At 44.6% G+C, this 21,366-nt stretch overlaps 1 protein-coding gene across 5 annotated transcripts in view; it reads left to right on the top strand.

The window, feature by feature from the left end:
* mpp7a (MAGUK p55 scaffold protein 7a) overlaps nucleotides 1–21,366 on the top strand; it is a 125,159-nt gene that overhangs the window by 68,937 nt on the left and 34,856 nt on the right. For all 5 annotated transcript variants that reach the window (XM_070986157.1, XM_070986156.1, XM_070986155.1 and 2 more), the window contains exons 6-11: nucleotides 384–515; nucleotides 14,503–14,584; nucleotides 15,134–15,219; nucleotides 15,868–15,942; nucleotides 17,884–18,080; nucleotides 18,745–18,809. In XM_070986157.1, coding sequence (XP_070842258.1) covers nucleotides 384–515; nucleotides 14,503–14,584; nucleotides 15,134–15,219; nucleotides 15,868–15,942; nucleotides 17,884–18,080; nucleotides 18,745–18,809 — 637 coding nt within the window. The remainder of the gene's footprint in view (nucleotides 1–383; nucleotides 516–14,502; nucleotides 14,585–15,133; nucleotides 15,220–15,867; nucleotides 15,943–17,883; nucleotides 18,081–18,744; nucleotides 18,810–21,366) is intronic.

Here is a 21,366-nt window from a genome sequence, read left to right as displayed (position 1 = left end):
CCTGGAAAGCATCGGTACTGAAAACGGTAGTGGCCGGTGGTCCAGTGCGGGTGCTGGTTGCCTTTAATCAGAGAGATGTATGGAGGGAGAGCATGGGCCTAATGACAATTAACGCATGTAGATTCAAGTTCTGGCTCTGAATGCTTTCGAATCCATCACCCAGCACTCGAGGGAGACACCCCAATTCATAACCATCCTCCCTGCAGTCTCTGCGTTTTCTCTTCCCTGCTCAAAGAAAGAAATGATAGATTGAACTCTTAATAGCACGCATTGCTGTACTTTATTTTGCTAATTAGAACGAGGTAAAACTGAGGCCTTTGTGGTTTGACTGATAACGCTTGCCTCTCATTTCTTTCCTCCCATCCATCCCTCTGTTCCTCCAGAGCCTTCTGTCAGTCCATGACATTGTCGCCCAGAAGAATTACGACCCTGAACTACCTCCGCTGCCTGAAGACATTGACGACGATGAGGACTCTGTGAAAATCATAAGACTGGTCAAAAACAAGGAACCTCTTGTGAGTACCTTTGTCAGTCATCTTGAGAAATGATGTATTTGATTTGTACAAAGTGATTTTCAGTGACTCCCAGAAGTTTAAAAGACAGTCTTGGAAAGTGAGCAGATGATGATGATGAAAAATGATGGAGGTGTAAAGGCCACAACATCCTTTTCTATCTGGTCTCCAGCATGAATTTATCATCAGATACTTTTGTGGCTAACATCTTACTGTCATAAAAACCCTGCTATCTAAGCTTTGTTTACTAATCCCTAACTTTCCGAATACCTCTTGCATCAAAGCAGCATTCACACCACAAGTCAAGCCAATACCATACATGCTTTTGAGGTACTTGCCTGTGGAAATCCAACCCACAACCTTGAAGCTGTAAGCACACCAAAACCGACCACAATTACCCTGCTTCTGGCCATGAGTATTTTCAGCCAGTCTAGGCTCGGTGTCTGTGAACGGCTCTATCCTGGTCAGTGTTGCTCTCTCATTGTAACATGCTTCTCACGTCCATGCCCTTCAAATTGCCCCAGACGTCAACAACCACCCGTCTGTATCTCGGCGTCAGTGCCCCAACTGTATAGCTGCGACATCTTGGCTGGCATTCTCATTTTCCGTCCACCCCTCGGCACCCTGGGTGTCTGTATTTGTTGTCTGATGGCTGCCGTTGCATGCATTCCCATGGTCGTGTCAGCCAGTGAAGCACATTTGCATATTACCTTTATGTTTTTATTGATGTGATTCCTCGATCCTCTTGACTGACCTTAGTGTGCTGCAAACACATATACTCAAGTCCTCGATGGCCTGTGAAAGACCTCCATCTGTCATCGTAGCACTTTGTTGTGTTCTGAGTCCCCGCCCATCTTTGATCTGTGCCGGACATGTCCTGGCCCCTGCCGCCTCTATTTTCACATTGTGGTTTTCGCCCTGACCACCGTCTTGGCTCCACACCCCGGAGGAAGGAGAACACACCTAATCCATTTTTGGGTTCCTGCCTGTTGCATGTTCTGCGGAGCTGCTGAACGTAATAATGTGGCTTGGAGGAATTCTCGCTCTCAACACACATTGTCGCGGACGCTTCCTGCTCCGGCCTCTCCCGAGTCTGATGTTGGATCACATTCCCTGAAACCATAATGTGATTTACACCCGCCCCGGTCAGCTTAATCATCTGGCTGCTGTTATTCCATTACTCGACGTGATTCTTTTTTGTCTCAGTGATTTGGCTCCTGAGAACATCTGAAACGCACATTTATGATGTGTGATAGTGTGTGTTATTGTATAATATTCAAGGTGTTAATTATGTCAAATATATTTTTGTAGTAATAGAGTGGCTCAGTTTTAGTTTATAGGTGAAAGGTGCACGCTGGTTATTGTGTGTTTCAAAGTGACTGGATCTAAATAGAGAAGGTGCTGTGCCTCCAGTGTTCTTTTAGGGTTCAGCACGAGGTCAGATTTATATATACTCCTCTAATTTAAAAGAGGTTTCATTTATTGTGGCTCCTTGAATGCTGTCCATCATTAGTATCACAGTAATATTGTTGCAATTGCAGCTTAGTTTTCTACAAGTGCATTTAATTATGCTCTTTCCCTTCAGGCTTTTTTTTTTTTTCAGGCTGTTGCTATCAAATAAAGCAGAAATGTCCCTCAAATCTTAAAAGATCTATAATTTTATTCATAAATGTACTACCAGCAGCCATCTAAATTTGCCATTACAGCTTAATACACAGCAGTGAGAAAACCACATCAAACCATACAGTGACATCTTACATGTTGGAGTAATGGGAAGAAATTTTCAGTGTGCAGGACACAGTGTGCATAAAAAATACAAATCATTGTGTTTTTGTTACCTTAGATTGAACTCTTTATATCTACAAAGGGATCGGGTCCTCTTCCACAGAGTTTGGTGGGACAACAATAGGATTATACTGCATGCCTGTTTTCTCTGTGTCCAAGGACAACAATGAATACGAAAGTGCTGCAATTGTAGCAGTTCAGTCTCAGAAACATCATGTATGATGGTCTTACGTTTGATTTGGGGCCACAAAGAGAATAGCAACTTGAGTCACCTCAAAGATTACTCACAACCTCAGAGAAAGACTCTGTGCTCGTATCTTCTGTCGTCTTATTTTCATCTACACACATTTGAAGCTGTACAGTAACTCCTCTCTATGTCTGTCCTCTGAGTCTTGTAATCACTGAAGAATTAATATTTACCTAGAGAGTAGGACTCGCATTCATCAAATGGGAATGGACACAGTGATGTAGTGGGACGTCACTATGTATGTACGACTGTGTAGCTTAAGGCCTTTTCGCACCAAATTTATACTCTGCAGTTTGTCATTTTTATGCCTTTCACACCCAGTCAGCTGCAAATATATGTACCTGTGAAGATACTGTACTTAACTCATTGAACTCAACTGCCTTCATTTATCTCTGCTCTTGTTTTTTTGTTGGTCTTTTTCCGCTGCTGACATTTAGTATCATGTAAGTGTCTTTTTCTCCTGACGTACAAGTGATAAAGGTTTGTCCTCAATCATTTAGAAAAAGGAAAGGTTAGACAAGAACAAAATAAAAATGAAACCGGCCCTGAATAAAAATATAATTCAGTGTTCCAGTGCAACAGCTCCTTACTCTGGAACACCACACACACACACAAACGTGCTGACATCGCACTGACATCCATCAAAATTTTGCACTTAGTGTGAAATAGTCCTAAAAGAACTCATGTTACTTTGTTATTTGTGGAGGTGAAGTTTCTCCGCTTGTGTGACCCTCTAATTTGACAGTAAATTTGAAGGTTCTGCGTCTACCTCTGGCCCCTTAACAATTGCCATCCTGTTCATCCTTAAAGGGAAACTGACCCTAATGAACAGTTAGATCGTACATTAAGGAAACAGCCAGGGGGTCAGATGCTCATGATGAAGTCACAGCCAGTCCACTAACCAATAAAAAACCCTCTAATTGTGCAGGCCCCTCATTCACTGCTGCACCAAATTGATTTGGATGTGCCCTTTAACTCGCAATTTCATATAATCAGCCTGAAATTCTCAAACTTGACATCATAACAATGCGGCCGTACTATATCTAATTTCCTCTCCGTCTCTCTTTACATTGCTCTTTTATTTCCTCATTCACTTTTTCTCTCCACACCTTTATATAATTCTGTATTTCTGGATGTTGTAGGGACTGGACTATAGTTAATTGTGATGAGTAGAATGGATTGTATTCAGTAGCTGTGATTAATTGCTTTCATTTCTTGGAGCGTGACCTCAGGCTGCATTTCAGTGAAACTGTGACAACTCTTATCTTCCAGGATAACCTCCCTCTTCTTCTGCTTCTCCCTTTTTCTGTTGTACTCCCTGCTCTCCTGCTGCTCTCCCAATCCAGCTGATTTATTAGCTCAAGTGTCGGGACAATGAAATAATTGGGTTTCGGAGAGACGCATAAACATGTGCACGCACAGAAACATCAGCTCAGCCGCGTCATTTTATTGAAAGAATGTGTTATTTTGGATGAGATTTCAGAATGCTTTTGGTGGGGGTCTAAATTTGAGTGTTAAGGGGGTTGCGTCAGGGCTGACTATGTGGCAGTGTAGCTGATATACTGGTGGTTTGCCTCCGGTGATAAAGGGCTTGAGTTCAGACTGACTAATTGGACAACTGTAGACAAAAAGTTGGAGGAAACCAGAACTCTCTTATACAGCTCATGTCCCCCAGCCACGAAAAAAAAGACCTGGAGGAGGAGGCCTAAAACACGGCCTACAAAAATATCCACCTTAAAAATTATTTAGTGTTACAGCCTTCGTCTTTGTTCATGAACCTTTTAATCACCAGTCTCTTAAGATTTAAGTGTCATTTTCTCGGTACTAGTCTAGTGACGTGCCATATTTCGGCCATGAATTATGAATGAGTGGTTAAAGAACTTGTTAAGTTGCATTTCTTTGCTGTGGAGGAGCCACAGCGTCATCCCAAAGCATTCTGGAAAAGCCAAATCCTCACACACACAAAATGCGTTAAGTAGCAAAAGACGACCTCCGACACCCACAGACGGGTTTGCCGCAGCTGCTCGGGGTGACCATCGCTATGATGTGAGAACATTAGAGGCTGACGAGCCTGCTGTGGCCGGCTCTGTTCCTCTCATTTGGATGTTCTCGAAAGCCCAGAGGCGGAGATGTAAACAGCAGACTTGGAGATGCTCAGCGCCTATGCCCCGCTGTTTCCACGTTCGTTTTACGCATCACTTGTCGGCTCGCTCAGTGCCACTCGGTCAGAGTACTATTCATTCACTTCCTCGACATAGTTCATCTTTAGTCGTCCTCTTGCAAGCATGCCATCTTTCTGAGAGTTTCTCTTGATTCCATTCTCCAATTCATTTCTTTCATCTGGTTTTGCTATTACACCCATTTCTCCTGTACTTCTGGTGTGTTTAAATTTTTTGGTAATATACTTTACTCAAGTGAAGTGAAGGCAGTAGTGCCATTAAGAGGCTTCAGAATCATAATGCCTTTGGTTATCCTTCATGTGCAGAGTTCCCCCTTCCCTCCTCTGCTGCTCTATATGGGCACCTGTTGTTCAAGAGTATAGATTTTTCACCTTTCAACATTCGTTCTGCGCATTTGTGCAAATTTGTCATTATAGGTGCAAAATTGACACTCTATCCATCCCTTTCTCCCTCAATTCTTCCATCCCAGGTTGTTCGGCATCATTAGCAGCCATAAAAACCCCACTGCCAGGAATGTGACAAGATCAATTTCAGGCCCTGTCAGTCTCCTACCTCTCCTCTTCCCTTTTTCTTTCTGCTCTGTGTTGTTGCACACACAGATTTGGTTTTCCCATTATGACTGGGTGTCACTGGGTGCAAAGAAATGGAAACTGTAGACTGCAGGGTCCTTGCCATCCAGTTGGCAATGCCAACCTACATAGCATCCTGCCTGGCACCAGCTAGCACCAATCAATACAGCTATACCACTAGCCATCCAGCCACCCCAGTCACTGGATACCTGTGGATCGGCTGGACTTCTCATTACCGACCCGCAGCTTTAGAGCCATGGTAGTTGCTGCACATACAAATGTAGATGACTTGTCCAACATTATTATTATTGTAAAACCTCCAACTGCATGATTGATGTCCATGGATTTCTTCGCTTAATAAGGGACTTGATAATTGCGACGAGACAGGAAAGTCTTGTGATCGATTTGGTTTGTGACGACGTTAGTTTTCCATGAATGGCAGTCCCTGGTATGAGCTATTGGCAATTCGACATGCCATGCTTTTCTCATCTGCGGCAGTCAGGCCCTCCTCTCTGACACAAGTAGGACGGTAGGATCACGGCTGCTCTGATTCCATTTGTCTGGAAGCCTTCACAAACACACTCATTCAGATTACAGTCAGTGTCTTTCTCAACTCAGTCTAAATACCATCCACATTACTACGAATATAAACCGTGCTGGCGTGAACGTACACAAACGCAGGTTTACACAACGACAGCACAAAGTTTGCTGAAAACCTTGAAGAGAAGTTCTTGATTGAGACAGTTATCAAAGGATGAGACGAAATAGATTTATGTGTCAGACTTCTCTATTGTCTGTTTACATCAGAGTGTGGAAAACAAGGGGGGAATAATGACACTGGCTGGGAATTAATGGAGCAGCTAATGAGATTAAAGCAGACAGCACACATGTTAGTGTTTTACAGATAGACATGTGTGCTTTAAAAGCAATACATCTTTCACTTGATGGATTATGCCACGGTGTCTTGGGAGCACAGCGAAGGAAGATGGAGTACCCTGCTTTAAAACACCAGGACAAGTGGGGAGCACTGTGCATGTGTGTGTGTGTGTGTGTGTGGGTTTGTGTGTGCGCTAAGCTCAACTGCCCACTGTTTTGTATGATTGTATGGGTTATGATGTGTTTATGTGAAGTTGAAGTTTGTGCGCACATGCATGTGTGTTTTTTCTTTTGCATAGCCTGTGTTTTATGTATGTAATAATGTTTGTGCTGTGAGCTTTCGCCATATGCGTGTTTGTGTGTGTTTGTTTTTGTGAGTCATGTGTGAGCATGCACACAGTATGTGTGTTTGCATATGAGTGCACATTTAAGTGATACAGTAATACGGCTTTCATTGTATTATAGTACATTGTAGTGTATTAAAACGCAATTACAGGGTCCCAGCTCCCTAGATGGATTTAATGTAATATGATTAAAAATTACTAAATGTAATACTTACATCCCATAATGACTGTATTTTATTTCTTAAACATAGACAGACAGACAGACACGCAGTGTAGTGGGTGCTGTTGTAATTAGGGAGCTTTGAAATTAAGAACTGCAATGACAGACGCACATATTGGAAAGTAGCTTTCATAGATTGATAACATGTCCTGTAAATGAAGGCAGGTGATGACTGAAGCTGATAGGATCCAGAATTTGCATGTGATGTTGAGTCACAGAACACAGAAATATGTCTTGTTAACTTTGGCAGCATTTATTGTTTTTTAAACGAGACCCTAAGTGCTTGTAATATGAACCGCAGCCTGCACAAGTGTTCACCATACAGTAAATGATAGAAATCAGTAAAAAATGAACAGGCCTACTGTCACATATGTAAACGTCAAAGTAACACATTTAGAAATGTCATTATTTTTTAACCCTTTTTTTAATTCAGGGGAAGTTCCACCGAGAGCACTGCTCCCTTTTCACACAGTTACACTCTTCTGTCCGCCTCTCTAACCTTTATGCTACCGGCCAATTTGGAGCTGTAGCATCAGAGCCAGAGTCGTGTCAAAACCTCGAGCAGGGAGTAGAGAGACGATTTGGACTGCACTTATGACAGAGATGCTTGCTGAAAGGGTGATGTAATTTATAAGTCTTTTATTGGGTTTAAGTTATCAGTCACTTGAGTCTAGTGACTGGACACCTGTAAAATGCCTATTATAACAAAAAAAGAGAGATAAAAGGTAACTGAGTGCCTGTTGGCTGAGTTGTTAAGACAAACATTGTACGCCCGCAAATAACTCTTTCCATTCTGGCCTGGGAACCTGTTGCACCTTCTCAACCTAATAAAGGCAAAGTAAAAATGTAACAGGCAGTATCAGATTTAATTTTACTTATCATTACTATCATCATCAAGTCTCAGTAGTCTTCACCTGTGACCAAGCAGCTTTAAGTGGTCTGCCATATATGTGTCTGTGTCTGAGACAATAGGTCATTATTTGTAAAACTCAACTTTCTGTGGATAAAATAACCTGATAGGAATGTGGTTCTTTGGCTGATCCAGCAAATCAAATACCTTATAAACCAAAGAATCTCATCACATTGATGTAAAATCATTAAAAAAGGGATAAAAATTCGCAGACATTGAAAAGCGCTTGTTCTTGTTCACATGCGTGTGCTTATACAACACTCGGTCCAGTGGCTGTTACGCCACCCTTGCAGCCTGTTGAGTTGTGAATGTGAAAACACGCATGGCTTCCAAAGCCACATCTGAGGCATTCCCAGATCCTAATCTCACGGCCCTCTTAAATAAAACGTCTTCCTCCCATCATGTGTAATCATAAACGTGGACACACATCCCAGTACTCCTGCTCTTTTCCGCTCGGCGTTCCGAGAGCCAGAGAGCTCGGAGGCTGAATGTGGCCATTGTTGCTTGTCGGGCCGGGCGCTCCTCAGCGGCCCTGCCTCCCAGCCCACTTTGGAAATGAGAAGTGACATGTGAAAGTGCTGTTTTCTTTGCACGGGAAAACACTAAACAATCCCAGAGCAGTGATAGACCTCTCTCCGTGACACAACTGTCCCTTTGTATGCACTCATACAGCTCATGCAGGGCTCTCAGACAAGACACATACACATACAGTGCGTAATGACGACATATCTGGCGCTGTCCAGCTTATAGCAAAGAGACGTCGATTCCACTTAGGTGGAGATTCATGCCGACAGTATGGAAACAAATGCACACGTATTGGTGAGATAGCCACACATAAATGTACAGATTCACACACCCAAACTCACCAGCACCTGTCTGAAGTGCTGAGGTGGGCTGTTAAATGTGTTTTCATAGTAACTGGGTAATGACTCGCGCTAACATTAAGGTTTAAAGAGGCAGAGGAGGAAAAGGAAAGAGGGGGTGGAGGAAGACAAATGAAGGTAAGCCGCTCCGTCACAGGGCCCTCTGCATTACATTACCTGGCAGCGTCTCCTGGAATCCCTCCTGCTCGTCGTAATTATCATAATAATGACCTGCAATTTTCCTTTTTCTCAGTGTACTTGTTAATTACGACTGGTAGGTCAAGACCGGGGTTAAGGAAATAAAAAGGGAAACCAGAGCCTGCTTTAGTGCGAGTGGGAGACGAGGAATGAGGGAGGGAGGGAAGGGTAGGGTAGGGTGGGGGGGGGAGTAGCTTTTATTAGTTGCAATCACAAGTCATTTAATAAAACAGGTGGAAAGGCATGCAGGAGGTCACCCAGAGGGGACTGGCCGGCAGCAGCAGCTCTGTTGCATCAGCTAGAAAAATCATTTGACAGAAAGCCTTGGGTACCTTTCACTGCTCCCCGGCTTCTTTCTTTTTTCTCCCTCTTTGTAACAATGATGTAGATTCTCATCTGGGCTTCTACTAATTCTTTACAGCGCCATATTAATATTTATAGGTGCCCATAACAGTGAATGGATTTTCTGATCATGACTGAATATACTAATATTACACGATTTTACTCTTTCGGAGCAGCTCTGTGGAGTCTGTGGCGTTTGAGGAAGTATGTAAGAACTCATAAATACGCTGGACCCGCTGGGTGGAACGGTCATGTGTGTTATGTGTAGGGGGCTCTATGCCATCTCAGTGAGGTAAGATGAAATGACACACTCCAACACCAGATATGATTGGAGGTAATTGTATTTTAATGTCCAGGAGGCCCATTCCCACTTTGTATTTGGTTTTTCCATGGCCGACATCTGGTGTGAAGAACGCCAGCATGTGTTTCCACTACACTTGTATTTATACCTCTAAACATAGCAGTCAACACAGCAGTCGGCAGGAGTTTATTGTCATTGTTACACTTTTGCTGTTAAGTGACATCATGTCAAAACACGTCGACCTCTCTGCCCGGGCCACTCGCGTTTGTTTTCCCTTGTCGCTCTCAATTTGGAGGGAGAAATAATGTTGGTCAAATGCTACAGTGTTCGGTTCGGTTCACGGGGCGATGTTTTGAGTGGTCGTTACGGGCCGAGGGCTGTGTGTTTGAAATGGAGCACCGTGCTTGTTTTCCCTGGCGGGTTAGGAGTCGAGAGTCGCTTTAGTTGTGGCCACAGCAAAGGTAAAGAGATCCTAGGACCCTTCTTTTCCACTGTGGCACTTACTAGACAGGCCACACATAGTCTGCCCTAGACACCGAGACGTGTGATGAGCCGGGCCAAGACGGCTAGCCAGCCTTCTCGTCATCCATACAACCAGCATACAAGCCAGCCAGCTTCCATCATGTCATCCAGCCATCCATCCAGTCCATCAGCCAAAGGGCACTGTAATTGCCCTATAAAGACGTAGCTTGCCAGACACTCATTTTGGCCAATCCCAGCCAAGCTAATGTGATGAGACATCCAACATTCAGCTTGTCTTACTCCTCTTATCTGCTGAAGTTTCATGGCACTACTGTGCGCTGACAGTTCTCTGGACAATGCTGCCTCCATTCCATTCCCTCTAATAAACACACACTCTCATACACGAGGGCTTCCAAATTTCAGTCCTTATTCTCTCTTTTTTTCTGCTCTGTATGAGGTGTGAGCCATTTGTCATCACATACTTAATGTTGCTGCCATGTCAGCATGTGCGCTCCAGTGCATGCGCTGGGAGGGGTGATGGCTTGATACGGACAAGCGTCGCTCCGCTTCTCCTCATCACACAGCAGAGACTAAGCCGTTGCGTTTTGGCCAGCCCAACAATAACAATCAGAGGCATTTATGTGTTAGAAATGGAGAAATAGAGCTGGGAGCAGCGGCTGCATATGGAGCTGATCACGTTAGGATTGGAGGCTTCGGATCGCCTTACTGATGACTAATTGACCACAGCTAGAAGGCCCTCCTCAGTCAAAGATGACCACCCTCCTGTCTCTATTTCTGACTGTGTATTTCGGCGCATTCTGCCTTTCAATATTTAATTTCTGGAGAGAATTGCTCTTTTGGGTCAAATTTTATACTCGTTTAAAGGACAAGCTGCAGCAATGGTTGACAGCAGGAAGAGAGAATCAGTCCTGAACAACAGAGATCGTCATCTTGTGAGCACACCAAGGTATCTTTTTCCGTGCAAATAGCGCAGTTGAGCTACTTGGCTGATGGTTAAGTGGCGCCTTGTCTCTAATTGCTAACATAGCGTAGCCCATTCATCAGGCTTAGTGACTGTCCAGCATCAATCATCCAGTCTTTTGAGGTTTCTCTCGGGCCTGTTTGGCCTGACTTCAGGTAGGAGCCCACGGCTACACTCTCATAGAAACACACACGCAGACACGCTTGCATGCACATGAAAACACACCTACACATGCTGTCACTCATGCGTGTATGTGCTTTGACAGACGAAGACATTCCCCTTCTGACTTCCTGCACTGTTTCCATGCGCAAGGAAAAATCTGAAATGGCTTCCATGTGCCAGTAGGCGTTGAAGGCTCCGTGTAAACCTAGCCATCGGTTTGTGCTAATGCTTAGCCGCTACACCAGAAAGCTCATCTTGGTGCTTGAGGGTCTTTGCCTACCATGTTTCCTCCTTATGTATGCCCACCCCCTAACCCCCACACACACATGCGCGCACACACACACACACACACACACACACACACACACACACACACACACACACACACACACACACACACACACACACACACACACACACACACATCATGCAGCTTATTTAGGTTCTAGCCTGACTGTTTATGTATTTGTTTAACAAAGCAGGGACTCCTCGTTAGTGGCCATGCATGGCTGAATGTTGACGATAGCACCCATAGATACCCTATGTGGAAGGCACAGGGGGAGGTGATGCTGAGTTCAGGAGGTTGGATTTGCCCCCCTCGTTTCAGCCGCCTCTCAGTGCTTCCAAGGCATTCGTCAGGCCTCCAGGAGAGGCCGATGTACCCCTGGAGGACTGACAGAATGAAGGCTTACTGTAGATTATAATGAGGTGGAGGGGGAAGTGTGGCGCACTCGAAATAATAAAAGATCGGGTAAAATCAGCTCTTAAAAGAAACTGAGAAAAATGTGAGGCATTGTTATTCCAAAAGTTTGTGTTTGAGAAGTAGTCCTTTCTTATGCTTCTTTTTGCTATCTTTATACTTACTACCAACAGATAATAAAGGCCAGGGTGTAACCTGAAATAGTGTAAAGGACTTCAGATGGATATTATCCAGTGAATATCTCAATATTAGATATTACATTACACAGTGCCAGTCTGCTTGTGTGCTCTGTTTCAGCGCCTTTCTCCTTCTTTGAGTCCCTCTCCCATTCTTTATTTCTTACTTTTTGTCTCAATCTGTCATCATATCCCTTTGATAAGTCACTCACTCACATATTCTCACTTTCAACCCTGACCCCCACTCATTTACCTCCTTCACCTCACTCCCAGTCAACTTGTCAGTCCCGGCTCTCCTTTGGCCCTCCACTTACCCTCCAGTCTGGCTCGCTCGTGTTGCCACTGGAGTCTTTTGGCCTCTCTCAGCATTTCTTATCAGACAGAGCTCATTTGGCTACCGTACCAGGGCTGAGTTCAGACTGGGGCTGGCCAGATTATGAAGGGAGGCTCCCCCTCCCTTCATAAATCCCCAACTCCCTTGCTGCTGGCTTGGCTGGCCTATGTGGGCCCATCACGTTGAAGGGCAGTGGGTCAGATGAGAATCGCAAAAATAAAGGCTTTAAAATTACTGCAGCTTCAAATAACTCCTAGTAGAGAGTCAGTGATGTGTACAAAGAAAATAAGCATGGCCAAATTTGCTCACTGATACCTGAGCTTGTTTCTCTGCATGGCTCTTTTGAATGGGGATAAAACGGGCCCTGCTTCCCGTAGATTTGGGTTCACGACCCCATCCGTTCGTGTTAGCATACTAAATATGCTGCCCTATAATCACCATTGCCACTCGCAATAAAAGTTGTGAAAGTGGTGTTTCTAAATGGCATCATGGTTTCAGCATGTGATTTAAGCCATATGCGTCAAAACAAGATTTATATCTATACACCATATGTGAGGAGATTCCATAGATAGCCATTGACATGCGGTGTAGACTATGTCTGTTAAGTTTGTGCAGACAGCTTATTGTCGTTACAGACTCTGAATCCAAGGCTGCCTCTCTGCTGTTTAGTTAGCCTTTAGACTGCCACCGGCCACTAGGGACCCCAGGGGACACAATAAAAACATCCATCATACCACTGGCCATCAGCCAGCTCGAAAGCAGGGAGTCAGAAAGAAAAAGCAGAGAAAGTTAATGACCACATGTCTGAATACTCCTTTGAGATTTCCTGCAGACTCCCCATCACACCCTGTTGTCTGTCATAGTCCGTCTCTTTCCCTGCAGCTCTCTATTCTTTCAGACACACACAGACAAAAGGCCTCTCTGTCCGTCTGGAGGCCACTGCGTCACAGACAGCTGCTTTAAGTCACACTGAGGGGTTATATGTGACCCTGACACCCCAGTCTGACACCGCCTTCCCCTCTTACTGACCTGCTCCACCGAGTTCTCTCCTACAGCAAGCTCTTGGGTTTCTTTAATTAGCGCAATTATTCTATTAGGTCCACAACTCTTTGTAGACCCTGCCACTGTCTTATCCTGATGTCTTCCCCCTGTCTTTATCTCCACACCCTTGAGGTGCTCCACAAGGCCTTAAGGAAACCATTATCTATGAGGAAAACCATTAGGTGTGAATAGGTCGTGAAAACAACCAAGATGACATACTAATGGATGAGGCAAAGTGGCACAAACCAGAGGCTCCTTTGCTCTTTTTTTTTTTTTTTAATTATTGTTTAATATCTCCTCCTGTGCTTCCCATCAATGGTAGTAGCCAGAACTACTTTAGGCCTGTCAAAGGAAGGCAAACAGGGAAATGACACTAACCGGGGCAGTGTGACACATGGTGAGCTGTTGTTGCGCTCGACCTGGGCGGCAATGGGTTAGGACAGCTGAAATAAAGCACGTCCGAGCGGGATGAAGAAGGCTCCAAAGCGCTACCTTTTTTTTTTTTTTTCTTCAACAGAAATAAAAACAGTCTTTGGGGCTGATGTGAATAGCAGCAAGGGGAAGGATGAGTTGCAGCCCCGACAAACTATGTGTCGACTAGATGACGCATCTGTCTCGTTTGGGTCGTCAGGCCCAAACGAGGATGACGCCGCACGTTGGGTTGCAGTTCCATCCTATGATCCTATTCCATCCTACACCCCAGCCAGACTGGTGCCTAAATGGTATTTGTGTGAGGGCTGTGACAGGTTGGCACCAATTAAGCCTATTGTTTTATTGTAAAGGGAAAAGGCTGTTTGGGTTTACTGGTATATGCATCACCGCTGAACACTGTCATTTCAAATAAGGTAGTTGAAACACTATCCTCTTCCTCGTGCGGCTTTCTGGCTGAGCACCAAGCTCATAAAGGAGGACAGACGAGGCTTTAGCAACTGTGTGTGTTTTGAGTCTGCTGCCTTATACCTGCTTGGCCGTCACCCCTCTCCATCTAGGCCAGCTGTTTTTGTGCAGACATCAATCCCTCCTGCCACTACTGCTGCAGGGACAGAGTGATTCGGACCACTGGCAACAAACAGTCGACCCATCCCATCAGATTTTTCAACGTGCAGTTGTCGGATGATTTTTAATGTTCTTTCAGGCTCACATTCTGTCATTGTTTCTCTGAAGACGTGTGTAAAACGTAGCTTTAAAGATGCAATTGAGTACTGATGGAAACCCACTTTTCAACTTTTCTCCTCTTTGTCGGATATTGCATGCACAGTTCATCCAGTCTGTAGTGATTCTCTTTGATTGATTTGCAGGGGGCAACAATAAGGCGTGACGAACAGACGGGAGCCATCCTCGTGGCCCGGATTATGAGAGGAGGGGCAGCTGACAGAAGCGGTCAGTTCCACCTCGTTTTGTTTTCTTTAGTGGGTCCAACCATGTGTGCGTGCATTTGAAACTACCACAACATTTGTATGTGAGACTGTCGTGTGAAGATTTATATTACAACAGGATTAAAATCCATGTGGAAGAGGGAAGCGGTGTATTCAGGAATCATCCTTCCGCCTGAATCTCACCATTTCTGTGCAAAAAATTGTTCCTTTTCCACTTTGTAAATATGAATATGAATGACAAGTAGACTGTGAAGCTCAGCTTATTGCCCACATGTTTCCTGTTTGATTTTGTATTCATTGTGTCCAGTCTGTTTTGCAGCCCTGCCACGGTGAAGCCAAAGGCAAATTTCCACATGTGTCGACAATAATGTTTTGGTTTTTTTCCAATCTCAAATGCCACCATGACGATCAACATTAATCTGATGTACTGTACACATCCCCAGGCTTTGTGAGCACCAGACTCTTACACAGTAGCCCACTTACGTTTGGACATTAGAATAATGAAATATAAGAGTGATCATTGATATGCAAACTTTGTTTTTGTGTGTTCTAGGTCTGATTCATGTCGGAGATGAACTGAAGGAGGTCAATGGAATCCCTGTGGATGACAAGAAACCGGAGGAAATCATTCGTATTTTGGTGAGCCTCATCCGTTTGTGTTTGCATGTGTGACTGCTTTCATTCTGCCCTGTGTGCATGTGTGTGTATTTCTGTGTGCGCTGTCCAAGGGTTTCTCCTGTGTTTCGGCTCCACTCCCTTGGCAAAAGTATTATTCCTTGTTTGTGATGGCAGAAACCTTCCCTAACTCATCCAGGACCCCATGCCTCCCATCGCCGTACTGAAAACCAAACACTAGCCTTTCTCAGCACATGTATTGAGCCACACGTTCCCCCTGGATGAGATTGATCCTTTGTAGTCCCTCCAAGCAGGCTCCGCCGCAGGCCTCAAATAAGCTCCGTCATGGGCCTGAACTCTGCCAGGGGGGACAACTGCAGAGGAAAGAGTCTCTTAAACTCTGGAGGCCTTCTCAGACGCAAAGGCTTCTGAAGCAGATGATAGCTCTCAACACTCCTCCTTTTACCCCCACACACACACTCCATCCTGCCAAGCAGAGTCATCCAATCCTAATAACCCTTCCATTGTTGAAAAATCAAACAGCACTTTGCATTATGTGACTTGCATTGGATTAGGTGCTTTGTGAAGTATTTGCAAGACCGATGACTGGTGTTTCCAACCCTCCCTTTGTACTTAAACTACTGTATGAATCTTGTCTTTGTCAATATTCAGGCCCAATCACAAGGAGCCATTACCTTTAAAGTCATCCCCGGCATCAAGGAGGAGGCAACATCCAAGGAGCCAAAGGTAGGTGTTGTCCTGCCTTAGTCATTATGTCGATTGGGTTACGATCATCGACTTAAAAAACAGAGTGCACGTCTCTGCTCCAGCATGATACCTTTGTTGGATGCAAACATTGTTTTCGAGGCACAGTGAGGAAATGTTATTCCACAGCTCTGCAGATTGCTGCTTCTGTATTCCTTTCTCCCCTGACTTTCTACATTCAATTCATTTCAACCATTAACGCCTACATAACACATCTGCCAGTCATTCACAGAACCATTGTACCCAACTCTTGTTTTATTGTGTACATAAACGTCTTGTCAACATGTCTTTTTTTAGAGGCTGACATGGAAAGCAGAGACTTAAAAATGATTCTTCCACCTTCACTGACAGGCCGAGTGGCTGCTCACAGAAGAACATTAAATGTGCTCTCAGACAGCAAGCAGATGCCAACCGCCAATGTCAGCGTTGCATGTTTTGTCTCAGGGGTAGTAGAGTGCCTGTACACCACAGGCCAGAGCTTAAAATAGAGGAAATAGCTGTATGATTTATACGGTATGGTAAAAAAAAAAAAAAAAAGACTTCCCACTTTATCAATGAATATGCAAAGAAGACTATGAATCTGTCCAGATATTCCACACCAGCTTTCAGTACTCAACCATGTCAATACTCATTGCTAAAGACACATTTCTGTTACCAAATATGTGTTGAGGTTTGATACCTAGCCACACATAGGACGACATTAGCTTCATTCATGTGGACTATATTGCTACACTGTAGCCTTTAGCCATTCATTTTGAGGGTGGTTTACTGTCATTCTCCCAGCAAACCATCATTTTCACCCACTGGGGTGTTGATGCAGCATTTCCCACACACTCATCTATCAGCAGCAGACAGAGGCTGGATCCACTCACTGGTTTTAAGTTGCAGGTTCGGAGGCGGTTTATCATTATTCACAACGCAGCCCACGCTGCATGTGTAACAGAGGTGTGCAGGACAGGGTGGGCCACTTACATCCTTTGTCATCATGTAATGGTTGAAACTGTCTGGCCGTTTAAGGAATCCCTCTGAAATATAGTCTGCCAGTGCCAAACACTGTCACTCCTTCATGAGAATAGCCTGCGCGCTTACATCAGGTAGTGTCGATGCAGCGAAGGGCAGCTAAGTGGCTGAACGTGTACAGGCCAAAAAAAACTGAGCCAAAGGAAGAAAAGCAGGAGATCTTAGTGTCTAGATGTATGAGTGTATTATGTCGGAGGGTTTAGCAGCCAACGCGGCTGTTATGACCCAAACAAAACATCTCTGTCTGAAACATAATTTTTCGACATGGCACGAAGCACTCATTAAATCAATAGAGCATCGAAAAATTTAATATCTCCCTTGTTTTCTCTGTCTCTTTCACACATACACATTTTCATTCCCTCTCTTTTCTCTTTCCACATGTGCTGGGGTGTCTTAGGAGTGCTAACTCATCATGACAGAGCTCAATTTGGACAGTAGACACAGCAAGGTGCTTTAGGTTGCAGCTCGCCCACAACGGAAAAAGATGTCAGAGATTTTTCCTCTATAAGGTCCAACCTCCTTTGTGTTGATGAGGTGTATCCCACCCCCACTGCCAAAGCAAATCAGACCAAATCCTTAAAGAAAGAAAACAACTTTTTTTTCTGCATCAGTTTGTTTCTTAATGTGGAAAGACTCCTGATACTAGAGTCTCTGTCTGAGGAGATATTAAGTCTCATCACACTTAGAGGGTAGTGACAGGGTTTAGTCCATCCTTAGTGTTGATGGAGAGACTAACTTGGCCAGCAGTTGCAGGTTTCAACCTCTGATTGCAGTGACCTTTCAAGAATGTGAAGTGTTGGTGAAGCGCCTTCTGTGTTTTACCTTTTACACTGGACCTTTGTTTTTTCCTGTTGTGCCCTCACTCTAGCTCTTTGTTTTCTTACCTTTCCCTCCTCTTTGCAGGTGTTTGTGAGGGCACTCTTTGACTACGATCCTAAGGAGGACAAAGCCATCCCATGTAAGGAGGCTGGACTGGCCTTCAAGAAGGGCTCCATCCTTCAAGTAATGAGCCAAGATGATGCAACGTGGTGGCAGGCTAAACACGAGGGGGATGCCAATCCCCGTGCCGGCCTAATCCCATCCAAACAGTTCCAGGAGAGGTAAGAAACAGGGCTTGCTAGATCAGCCTGTCCTGTCTACCGCTGCCTCTTAACAAGACTGGCCCAACTGTCTCTGCTACTGTCACAGTCACACAAGTTTCACTCTCTTTCTCTCCCCCTTTCCTCCATTTTTTTCTTGCCTCAAACTGCCAAAATAGTCTGGATTTCCGCACAATGTCTGGCCCGAAATGAGTAATGACAGAAAATGATAGCGCTGGTACCGATCCACTTTGGACGGCAAGTGGATGGAAAATCGCACATCAGTGTGCGCTCGGACGGCCGCACTTGATGTGCAACACAGAGCTCAGGAGGCCGGGGCAGTTTCTTGGCACCGTCCAGGAGCACCCGAGGAGGAAAAAAAAAAAAACACACAAAAAGAGGGAGGGAGAAGAGCAAAAGACGAGAGAACATTTCACAAACATTCAGATCTAACCCAGCACTTTTGTCAACAGCAAGTGTGTTTTTCCCTCACCTCCTCACTCCTTAAGCTCCCTTCTTTTCTTTCACCAGTCTCAGCTGACAGAATGAAACCAGTGGATACTGAAGACTGGGTTCTCTGTAGCATAGCAGGGAGTGTTTATTATTCCCCGTGCAGTCATAAAAACTGATGGTTTTATTGTTCCTTTTCTTTCTCTTTTCTTTGTCCTCCTCCCTCCTTTTCCAGGAGATTTGCATTGCCGCGACCTAGCGCAACTCTGCCGTTCCAGAAGACTTCTACTCGGCGATCATGTAAGCACATATCATCTGCTGTGATAGCACCCCCCCCCCCCCCAAACAAACCAGAGTATGACACACTGCAACAGGTGGGTGGGCTTAGGAGAGGTACAGCAGAAGAAGGGTTAGGAACTAATTAACTAACTAACGGTGCAGTTACCGTACAGTTGCTCAGGGTTCATCTCTGCACTCTGAGGCCACTGCCGAACTTCCTGTACAGTTGCACTGCTTCACGCCTGTCATCAGAGGAAGTGTTGTGTCCGGACCCCCCCCCTTCTTATTTTCCTGTCTGCTCCATGTTTCAATCTCTCAGCCTCTCTTTCGGTCGCTTGCCAGACTCTCTTGCCTCTGTCCCCCTCTGCCTTTCCATGTGTCGATGTGGTATAAGTCATGCAGGAGCTTTAATGTGAGGAGGAGGTTTGCCCTCTGGAAAACCTCTCTGAGCCTTTGCACCTTCCAGCCAAAACACCAGCCAGCCTACCCATCCAGCTCACCTCTCCACATCTCAGAGAAGCTAATGATGGATTAATGATCTGATAGTAGACCCACAGATGTGATGGAGGCTCAGCACTGCTCTCTGGAGAGCATTAACGTACCTTCTGATGTGAGCCTGTACAGTAACCCTAAGCTTGGCTAGTCAGTGCAGCAAAGTTGAGAGAGAATGCATCCGCGGGAGTACTTTGCAGAAATGTACTAACAAGTCTGCATATAGGGCATCAGGAAATGGTGGGATTATAGCTAAATTACCCTTATAAATCAAAGATTGTTGATTGCTTCATAATGAAGACAGAAGACATAAACCATGTTACACAAGGAAATGACAGCAGCAGAAACAATTAGGGATGGCCTACGGACCCTGCTTTTCAGGTTAAGACTACAAAAGAAGTTCATACTCCAGCACAGTGGAAAAGAGAATCGTCACTGCAGCAAAATGACTCTTCAAATGTTTTACAGCTTAACTTTTAATCATCTTACCTCTGAAAAGAGGGCAATTCCAAACATAATAATAGTGTTAATGAGCTTTGTCAGGTTTAAAATAACCACAGCCACAGTTTCAAGATTCGTGGTACCACCGGAAACAGATTCAATTTTAAAAGATTGAATTTAAATGCCTATTAGAGTGTTGTAAAATTGTCCTCTTTTGCCACAGAGCATGGATTTCCTTGTGGCTTTTCAGTGTAAAATCTTGCCAACATTTAGGAAGCAGCTAATCTGTCAAATCAAAATCAATAACTACCTCCAAGGAGAAGCCTGCAGCTGCTCCGTCAACAGGACACTTCTGCCAGGAACCAGAAAGAAATGTGGGACTGAGCAGTTTGGGTGGGCGATTGTTAGAATTTCCCAGCCACCTGCTGTCAACCCGATTGTCACCCATTCCCACCCATGAGCGGCGAGTTTGCTACTGCTTTTGTTTAGCACGTTTAGTCTAATGAATAACTAAAACTCACCAAAAATGTTTGGTCGAAACAAACCCTTAATTCACAGAGTCAGATGTGAAAATATTCTGGTTCTGTGAGTGTAGATGCTGTGACCGCAGTGCTGCCTCTCTGCTGTTGCTGGCCTCTTTGTGCTTCTGAACACTAAAAATGAATGAATGAAAAAATCACCTGGGAAAAAAAAAAACAACTGGCGCTGGTCCCAGCCAGGCACTGAGAGCTGATAAATTTGCTCATTCATCCAATCTTACCAAGGAGCTTGCAGTAGAGGTCTGAACAGCCCTGCCTCTTTCAGCCCCGTCCCTACCTGCTCTGGCTGCTGTTTATGCACAGCCGTTTGCACCCACAGCAGGACTCTTCTGCCACACCTGACTGAAAAGCTCTATAAGAGCTTCTCTGACATGCAATCTCAAAATGGCAAAGACATTAGCTATGATTTACAAACAGTTGCCAAATAGCAATTTGGTTTGTATATGGCGAGCTACAGTGCATGAATGGAAGGCTATCCAGCTGGCATCATGACGGCGCATTACGATATGACTGCATGTGCTTGTCTGTAGCCATGGAGGAGGAAAACATGCTGCCAAAATCTGCTGTGGGTCTTGCAGAAGTTGTGGGCCAGCCCGGCCCACACAGAATTACTGCATCGACACTGTGCACTTAACTTGATGTTTGCAACCTACAAAACTGAAAAAATTCATTCAAAAGTGTCTCTCGTGCAACTTCGGGCTGCCAGGGTGAATTCATTTTTTAGTGCAGCTTATACATTATCTGTATGTCATAGTATTAATTATGCCATACGTATACCACTCCTCAACAGTGAAAGCCTTCTCTAAATGTTACGTCACACAGGTGGAAGTTTGTTTGCAAAAAATTCTACACGACACCTTCCTCCACACCTTTCCTGTCCTCTCTCCTCGCATCCTTGCTTTGCCTTCATATCTTTGCCTATTTCTTCATATTCATATCCACATATTTAGGCTGAATAAGAGCACATAGGTTGTCCTCTGCGATGCACAGCTGGTCTCTCTCCTTTCATGCTACATTTCAAAAACGTATGAACCCTCAGAAAAATACACTGCTCTTGTACTTTGCTTTACAGGCCTGCTCTGGTCTCACAATGACCCCATTGAACT

Source organism: Chaetodon trifascialis, chromosome 18 (genome assembly GCF_039877785.1).
Source record: "Chaetodon trifascialis isolate fChaTrf1 chromosome 18, fChaTrf1.hap1, whole genome shotgun sequence".
NCBI lineage: Eukaryota > Metazoa > Chordata > Actinopteri > Chaetodontiformes > Chaetodontidae > Chaetodon > Chaetodon trifascialis.
This window is presented reverse-complemented; position numbering and strand designations above follow the sequence as displayed.